Raw genomic sequence first — 9376 nt, 5'->3', positions numbered from 1 at the left:
TTAAGTAGGATGGTGGCAGCTAGGAAGAAAGGCAGTAATGTTCACAAGAACAGGTGCAGAATAGATGGAGAAAAAACCAAGGAAGTGGGTTCTTAGCATTCCCTCCATCAGTGTGTCCTGGGAATGAAGAAATTCCCATTATATTCACAGAAGTCAATGGTCTTGCCAACCAAGCCAGTATGTGTACAGAGAGCCACAGAATTACCAAAACTGAGAATATTATTCAACATGATATGTTTTTAAAGAAACCTTTCTTGATAGAATATTTATTTCTCCCCTATTATGGATACCATCTCTCCATCTGCTCTTAGGGGACATATCTCTCACCACCAGAACTCATTCGGGATGTTTTCCTGGGCCAAGGGATTGAACAGAGAAGGCACAGGCACCGACAGTGAGGACACATTTGCTTTATTGGCATAGTGACTGCAGAGGGCTGGAGGGTTTTCAGTTGGTAGCGATGGTGGCCTGGATCCAGTCCACGTAGTTGCACACTCTGGTGTACACTCCAGGATTGTCCTTCTGGGCACAGCCATAGCCCCAGGAGACGATTCCCTGGAGCTCTCCATTGCATACCACAGGGCCACCAGAGTCACCCTGGGGAGAGGAACAAGTTGCATGAGTACATGAAGAGTAATAGAGCAACTCACACTCAGAACTTAATACCTCATCCTGTATAGCTTATAGCTCTCTCATGGAGGCCCATTCTGTGCTCTTACTATGAAGAGGACATGCAGTCAAATGGGCCTTGCTCACTTGTCAATGGAGCCCTGCATGGCGCTGTAGCCATTCAGCATTGCAGAGGGAGGGGCTGAGTATGGTCAGATGTGGTTGTGATGAGGGAAGGGATTGACTCACCTGGCAGGAGTCCTTGCCTCCCTCGATGAAGCCAGCACACACCATGTTGTTGGTGATCTGCCCAGGGTAGGCGGCTTCACACACACTCTGGCTCAGCAGGGGGGCATCCAGGCACTGCAGCTCATCTGGGTTGTTCACTTTGAAGGACACACGATGACAATAAAGAGAAAAAAAAGGAGAAATACCAAAATGTCAGAGAGGCCAGATGAATGTGGGGTGAGTTACTGATAAACCCAAGATCTTAAGCAGTACTGTGGAACCTTGGTTTGAGTTCCCCCAATGAGGATTTCCGATTCTTATATTCTTATTTCAATAATTAATAGCAACCCCTCTCTCTATGAGTTGTGTCCAGACAGTAACCATCAAATCACTTAGGACTGTATGACTTCATGACAAGGCCTTGTGTGTAACAGGCCTTGCAGTCTATTTGCAGACTGTAATCAAATAGGTTCCAAGTGAGAGGCATCCTAGGTTCTGGAAGACATGAGGACAGACGCATGTGGGCAGGTGAAGGGCTGTGCTCACCTCCAGAGCTCAGGGTGTTGCCCCAGCCCGAGATGAGGCACTGGGTGCCAGCAGGTGCACAGGAGGTGGGCAGAGCCACAGGGGCCACTTGGGAGTTGAGGGACACTGGGGAGGCCAGCTTGATCAGCATGATGTCATTGTTCAGAGTCCATGAGTTGTATCCAGGGTGGCGGATGACCTTGTTGGAGGAGATAAACTGCTCACTTCCCTCTTGGACCTTGATGTTATGCTCTCCCAGTCTCACCTGGATGCGGCTGTGGGGAAAAGGAAGCAAGGTGGAGCCTATTCTCCATTGCTCCAGACACCCCTGGTTGTTTGGCATGGAAGGGTTACAAAAACACATCTTAAGAGCAGTACATCATCGTGGGTAAGTGACAGGTTGTTCTCTTCAGAGGTGGGGAAGGGATGAAGTCTAGGGCTACAGTTGGAGATCAATAAGAAACTACTGTTCTAGAAGCTTTCCCCTCTATCTAGGGCTGTATACAGCAAACAGTCTTTGCTAAGTAACTATGGTAAAAAGAAAAACAACAAACCAGTTTCTGTGGGTTGTATTCATTAGGTCTCAAAGTGTGACTCTGAGACCAGCTGCAGCAACCTGTGGGTCCTTGTTAGAAATTTAGTTCTCAGTCACTACCTCAAAGGGAATGAAATACAGCAGAAGGCAAACTGCCCAGAGACCTGTGTGTTCACACACCTCCTGGTTGAGAAGCCAGTTTGATATAGACTTATAGTACTGAGAACTCTTGCTGGAGACAATGATTCTCAGCCCCATGTTGCACCGTGGCAAGCGCAGAATCAGAAAGGCTTTAAAAATCACAAATGTTTCCCCTTCACCTTCATAACTTGGAGTTGTTCCTGAATAGAAAACTCAGGTGTTTCATTATACTGGCATATTTTCCTTGCCAGAGTCCCCGCCTGGTTCTTCTCATAGCACATAGCTTTGCTGTATTTGTGACCAGCATCCCTTGTGTATTGGTTTGGGGTGTGGGAAGCTTCCTAGTCTGTGTCTCTTCTCACCCCCAGCTGCACTAATTGGTTGTTGCTCTTACCTTTGTGTCCTTTCTATCACTTCTCACGCTCAGCCCTGCAGCCTTTACCTGGAAGGACCCACACCCTTGCAGAAACCAGACTGTGGGTGCAGCCATGTGTTGTCTGGTACTTACGACTTGTAGCAGTGGGCTGCGGACACCACCCACTGGTCATTGATGAGGGAGCCACCGCAGAAGTGGTAGCCAGAGTTCAGAGACACCTGGTAGGGCACAGAGTTGGGGGCACAGGTGTAGCCCCCGACGATCTTGTCATCGTCATCAGGAGGAAAAGCAGCTTCAGTGGAGATAAGAAGGGAGAAGTCAGCTTAGCAGGATTATGGAATATATATCCCTCAGGCCAGTGGCTGAGTCCTAATTAGTATTTCTATTGAGTACAGGTCCTAGAGTCATTCTAAGGGCATTTTAGATTTTATTCGTCCAAAGAGCCTGGGACAACTATTAACACCACAGAACTTCATTAACTTCTAAAGTCACAGGATGTCGATAAAAGGAGAGGCCCCTGAATGCAGGCAATAGGATAAGATCAGAAATTGCTAGTCTCAGTCACTGAGCTCTTCCTCAGCCATTAGATAGAATATTCATTCATCCCAAATCTATTACTCTTGTCTTTTTTAGTTCTCAGCTTTCAGGACGGTTTGCCATAACTAGGAAAATGTCCAGGCTGAGTGTTTCTGGTAATATCTGGCTCTTCTGAGATGTGTGCAGGGAGGGCAAATTTGAAAGCATCACTTACAATCTCTTAGGCTGGACAAGGTAAAGTACTGATAATGGCCAAAAGAACAGTCATTCTTAAAGTAGACTGCACACCTGGGAATCTTAATATCACCTGGGTTGATTGAGATGCAATGTACATGCTGAGCCCTAGATATATGAAGAGAGACTCTAGGGCTGTTCTATGGCAGGAATACTTCTTTTAGCTTAGTTCCCTAGTTTCCCTCGTTCCACTTAAGATTAAATATTTATTTTGGTTCTATCCCATAGCCTCTGGAGAGAAGCAGTATAAAACATTTATGAGACAATCAGATGGCTCCTTTCTAGTTCCCCTGAAAATAATTCTTATTTGGATAAAGAGTAAAAATTGGAGAAGAAGCAAGAAGAATACAAGACAGTGACGGCTTATGGAGAAACCAGGAAGGCAAGAAGCAGAGATTCTGGCTAGCAAAAAGGAGTTCAGGAAGATGCAGTAGTGATGGCTTTGGTCTTCCTATATTATGGAGGTAAAGCAAGGTAAGAACTCACCAGCTATGCCAACAACAGCCAAGATCAAGAGAGTCCTCATGATGGCAGAAATGTCAGTAGGCTTTGTGGAGAGCTGGGGTTTTTATATCTCCTGGGAGAGGGAAGGGCATGTGATATGAGGGTCACATTGTTCCCTCCACAAACACACCTGCATCTTCTCCCATGCCCTTTTTGAAAATCAGTTCCGCTGTAGTTGGCCACTCTGTGTGACATATGGGTGGTAAGAAAACTTCTAAAGTCAGAGAACAGGAGCAGCTAATTTCCGGAAGATGACTGGGATGGGAGAACAGAGAAAGCCAACACACGCCCACAGGGATGAGCTACGTGTGGCATAAGACATGAGAGTTGGGAAGAAAGAAATGCCAGGGACACAAAGGAATCCTCTTTGTACAATTGATGCAACGTACTTTGACACTGGACTGAGACTGTTAACAAGCTTGGCTTGTTACCTTGGCTTATATCTGAGAATGAAGACTCTTCCCAAAAATGTGTCCCACGGAGGAGGAAACTCATAGCCAAAGGTGTGAAATCCACAATGACAGCATCAAGACACGATGAAGCCGGTGATGAAGAATTTCTCAGGAGTTGGGAATTTCTGTCCCTCTCACAAAAGCTCCTGGGCGGCATTGCTCATAAAGGGATTTGAAGGTTAAGCAGAAGCTAAGTAAATAAGGTAGTGAGGCAGAAGGCCTCTGCCACGTTCCTCCTCTTCCTCAATGTTCCAAGATTTGCGCTCTCATTGTTCAGTGTGTCACCTGTCCTTTACAAGCAGCTTTGTGGTTGCCATAACAACCTGCATTAAAGATGCTGAAAACTGTCCTCCCTGTTAGGAGCTACATAGGACGGATCTTCCCCGTCACTCCGAGTGAGGATCAAGAGAGAGCAGAGTCATGGTGGAATTCACTATAGAGAGTAACCATTCCGAAGAAGTGGGACAAAGTGATACAAGCCCAACTTCCAGCCTCATCATGGGCCTTGAGATGGCAATAGGGCTGGAGAATGAGGAAAGTAGAATCTAGAATGGACTGGGGAGTATGCCAATATGCAGATGCCAATAGAGAAACTTGTGGGACCACCCAGAGCCCAGCATGGCTTAACAGCAGCTCCACACAAGAGATCCACTGCTTAGAGTTTTCACCTCTGCACCCTGTACACATGCAGCATCTGGGGCCAGATACCTTAGAGAGAATACACATACTTGTATTGCCACTGAAAATTTTTCAAGGGTTTTCACACAGTTAAGAGTAGTATGCTGCCTTTGCTTTGGGTTGAACTTATTTGATCTTTTTTCTAAACTCCTTTTATTTCTGGGGTATGCAGAAAGGAATTATTTCCACACACAATGGGGGAGACCCAATTCTTTCCCAGAAAAATATGGAAAATGGCCATCCACCTCAAGACAGCATGAAGGCATGAAAAGTTTTTATGAAGTATGGGATTTGTTGCAGGTGGCTCTAAAAGGTTTGCTCAGGAACAAGCTAGAGGTCTCCAGAGGGCAAACCATATCTGCTTTCCTCCAGGCATTTTCCTGGCAGGTATAGACCATGAATTAATATTCCACCTGTATTTGTATCAGGACCTTAATTTTTCCATAACTGAATTGTTTCATCAATGTTTTAAACAAGGACATACTTCTCCGGGCTTCCTGGCAGCTAGCAGTGTCTGAGGAAGTCAGTTTGTGGCTCTTGAATTATGAGTGATTTTTCTGTGATATCATTAAACATGCTGCTGTGCTGTTTCCATTCTGTGGAGTCTCCACACAGCTACCATTTTAGAGGAAGACACACTTTTGCTCTAGTGTCTGTACATTCCAGTGTGCCCTGGAATCGTGGTTTGGTTGGAGGGGGAGAGGAAGTGATTCTTGGACAAGAGTAGGAAATCATTTGGGAGAAAGAGATGGTTGTCTGTCTTTGTGTTTTTTTCATTAAGCTTGATCTGTCTTCCTCTGTTATTTTTCCCCTACTTATCTGACATCAGACTGTAAGGAAACACCTTATAGGCAGAGATACAGTTAGATTGTAGCAGTTAGCTACAATTGATTGACACAGCACATACTCTAGACTCAGATGAGTAGGTTGATTCCCTGCTTACAGGTTATCGATAACTACACAGTTTCTGATAATGTTCATTCTGATCTGTCTATTTCTCTGGGTATTTCTTGAGAAATTCTCCTGGCTTCCAGTATATGCCTGGCATATCACACCCCTATCCTTCAATTATGACCACAGTGAATAGTATTCCTGTGCTTATTCTGCATCAAACATCATTTTATTATTACAATGACATTGTGATTCTGATGTCACAGATGTTCAAATAAGGTTTATAACAGGTAGAATAATTTGCTCCATTTTGGGCAGAAGGAAGTTGGAAAGATGAGATTCAGGCAAGGTAGGTCCACTCCGGGTCTGTGTGTTTCAGCGTCCATCATTCTGCTCGGCTTCCTCTCATCTGATCCTTAATGGTCTCTCACCAAGGTGGTCTGTAAGACATACTGTTGCTGACTTGACTTTTCCAGAGACCCCTGCATAGAGAATACAAGATGACCTCTGAGCATTTCCTTCTCATAACTACTTTCGTTTCCCATGTCGCCACTCAGTATAGTTATTCTGGCAAAAAAGGAATCCTTTTAAGATTTCACCTCACTGTTGCTTTTAAGTATATCTACTTAAATACCCCCAGACCAGGATTTTCTCTTCAGCTTTTACTTAACTCCTGCTTTGGCCCCATGTTAGCAGTCTATAACCAGTTTGTAAAACTCCAGGCTCTCTTCCATATTTTCTTTTCTAACCCACATGCTTCCTCCTACATTCTGCTGGGATGGGGAACAGAAGCAAAGCAAAGTGTCTACTGCTGCAATTGAGCTTCTTTCACCTGAAGAAATGAGGTTTATAAGAAGAGACAGTGGCCAGGAGCCTAGACATCCTCTGGCTCTATGGTTTTCAATGTACCTGATTTGAGCAATAGCTGGTTTGGGTAGCAAGCATACTGTTCAAAGGTCTCATGTCCCCAGGAGAGGAAATAACCAAAGCAAACCTGAGCAGTAAGAGCAAAGCTAGAGGAAGTACAACACCCAAACTGAAAATATACTACAAAATCATAGTGAAAAGGGCCGTATAATACTGGGTCCCCCATATGGAATCACAGATGAGCAGAATAGAAGAGGCAAAAATAACTCATACAGCCACAGCTGATTTTTTTAAACAGAGCTGCCAAAAAGATACACTGCAGAAAAGAAAACTTCTTCCCCAAATGGGATTTTATCAAATTAAAATGCATCTGCACATGGAACGAAGCAGCCACGTCTCTCACGAGCCACTCAGCAAACACCATCTTCTCTGAAGGACAGCAGCAATGGGAAGGCCAGCGCTTTCAGACAGCTGTGTACATTGTTTAGGACTCATGACCTGGACTTCAGCCACACAGAGGGTGGAAAGTTGGTTGCAGCACAGACCCTAGGACTGTGGCAAGGTACAGATAGGGAGAGAGGCCAAAAGAAACAAAATGAGCCCAGGACCCACCCCCATGTAGGAATGTAGCCAAGTCCTCTCTAATACCCAGTGTTGGCATGTGATTAGAGATCAGGCTGTGGACCCTCAGGAGGTGGGATTTTTCACTATCTTTTTTTTTTTTTTTACATATATTTCCAGGGCAAACAAATGAAGCTTTCAAAGGTTGCAAGACAGTGTGAGCCATGAGAGAGAAGCAGAGGTCGGGACAGTGGTATGTATCATTTTCCGTTTCACTAAATTATTACATAAACTCCTGCTTTTCCTTTTCCTAAAGTTCTATGAAACAAACCCCCATGAAAAAGTCTTGATAGAAAAGATCACTGTGAAAATCTCAGACTCCTAAAGAACGCGACAACTCCGTGCTTGTCATGTCCTCATGTAACAAATGTGTCCAACACAATATTTCTATTTGATCTTCCTGTCCAATGCATTAAACTTGAGAGGAATGTCTTTGTGCCCCTGACTCTATGTATTACACACACTTTTCTTCCTCTCCTGGGAGAAGCAGGACCTTGAACAGCCATGCTAACTACTAGCACCAATCATTGCTCAGCATAAGATAAAGCAATGCACATGAATTCAGAAGGGGCTGAAGGGCCCTGCCCACCACACCCCTTGGTCTCATCTCTTCATGCCAAAGTGGCCCCACTGGGTAAGTGGAGGCTTTGCCTTCCTGTGTTCACCATGCCAGCATCCTCTCGAGAACCGGCTCTTCTCCCTCTCTGTGCTGAGAAGAAAAGTTTCCACATCACCTACAGTTCACCAGGCCACAGAGTGGCTGAAAATAGCAGTGGTGATACCTCCTCTCAGGTGTTTTGTTGTTGTTACTTTGTTTCTGTAAGGAGTGTTGAGCACACAGTATCCTACAATAAGGGAGATCTGGCTAGAACTGTCATGAGTTCTATTCAAGTCACCCTGGAAATAGATTTTTTTCAACAAGGTAGCCCGGCATGTCAGGCCACCCCTGAGGTACAAAATCCAAGGAGGGTTACTCTCTGGGCAGCCTCAGTGATGGTTTGCAAGTGAGGTTCCATCCATAGAGGGCAGGATTTCTGGGTCTTAGAACTCTCCAAAAATGCCAGGCCTCTGTTATGATGTTCTGCATATTTGTAAGACTTCTTTATACAATGTGAACGTGTGAGTGCTGTCTCACAATTCCCAGGTGATTAATACAACGGTAGCCTGAGATGCAGAACTGCAGTGATAGCCAGGGCACCATGAACATACTTCACAAATTTGTGTATTTCTTTGATTGGAGAATAAGAGACCTGGACTCTACAGAGCACCTGTCACCAGCTCTTAAAAACATCTATATTGGTGCTGGGGATTTAGCTCGGTGGAAGAGTTGGTACCTGGAATTGCAAGGCCCTGAGCCTGATCCCCAATTCTGAAACAAAAAGAGAAAAGAACAAATATATTTACTATCTTTGCTTAGACTATGCCCAAGAAACAGGAAGTATTCATCACTAACATTCTCTGCTATGGAATCTTTTTTTCACTGCCCCTGGTTTTACAGATTACACAGTTTAGACAGACCAGAATAAAATTGTAATATGCCCCAAAGCCCAATTTCACATGGTAAAAGACTAAGACTTTCCCTACTTTATCCTTGGAGAATAATGTGAAGTGCAAGAGTTTATTTCCTACCTTAAAGGAGTTATTCCAACATGTTTCAGACTTCTAGAAAACCCTAAAGCTCAGCAATGCATCAGGTCCCTGAACATTTGCAGACTTCACATTGGCCTGGCATGCATGTGTCATATTAGCCTCGTAAAATACACTTTATAGTTTGATTTACTAAGACTAACCAGAATTTAATCAATGCAATAGAATATGATATCCAAATGATTCAGATCCTTTCAAATCACATTATGATGGGCAAAAGTCTATCACTTTGGGATAAAATGATAAAAATAGGTAAAATATATCCTTGAGATAAACAGTAAGGTATACTTCTGATTCTGTCACTAGAAGAATAATATATGACTGTCCTTACAGAGTATTTCCAGTCATCTTTTAAATGCCATTCTAGATCCAGCAATCCCACTTTTGGTCATTTACCCAAATGATCACAAACAAGACCAGACTAAAGCTACCAGCACAACTATGTTTATTGCAGCATTATTTACCATAACTAAGATATGGAACCAACCCCGATGCCCCTCAGTAGAAGAATGGATCAAGAAAATGTGGTAT

At 44.1% G+C, this 9376-nt stretch overlaps 1 protein-coding gene across 1 annotated transcript; it reads right to left on the bottom strand.

Annotated features, from left to right (window-relative positions):
• Window positions 1-394: 394 nt before the first annotated feature.
• LOC138810158 (trypsin-4-like) lies at window positions 395-3739 on the bottom strand. Its single transcript, XM_069997337.1, has 5 exons — window positions 3672-3739; window positions 2547-2706; window positions 1384-1637; window positions 859-995; window positions 395-597 (listed from the first exon to the last, which is right to left on the bottom strand). Exons 1-5 carry the CDS (start codon window positions 3709-3711, stop codon window positions 448-450), a joined length of 741 nt encoding a protein of 246 aa, XP_069853438.1. The 5' UTR covers window positions 3712-3739; the 3' UTR covers window positions 395-447.
• Window positions 3740-9376: the final 5637 nt, after the last annotated feature.

This window comes from Dipodomys merriami, unplaced genomic scaffold (genome assembly GCF_024711535.1).
Source record: "Dipodomys merriami isolate MVZ:Mamm:240054 unplaced genomic scaffold, mDipMer1.0.p SCAF_5, whole genome shotgun sequence".
Lineage (NCBI taxonomy): Eukaryota > Metazoa > Chordata > Mammalia > Rodentia > Heteromyidae > Dipodomys > Dipodomys merriami.
The sequence above is the reverse complement of the archived record's forward strand: the minus strand, read 5'-3'. Positions and strand labels throughout refer to the sequence as shown.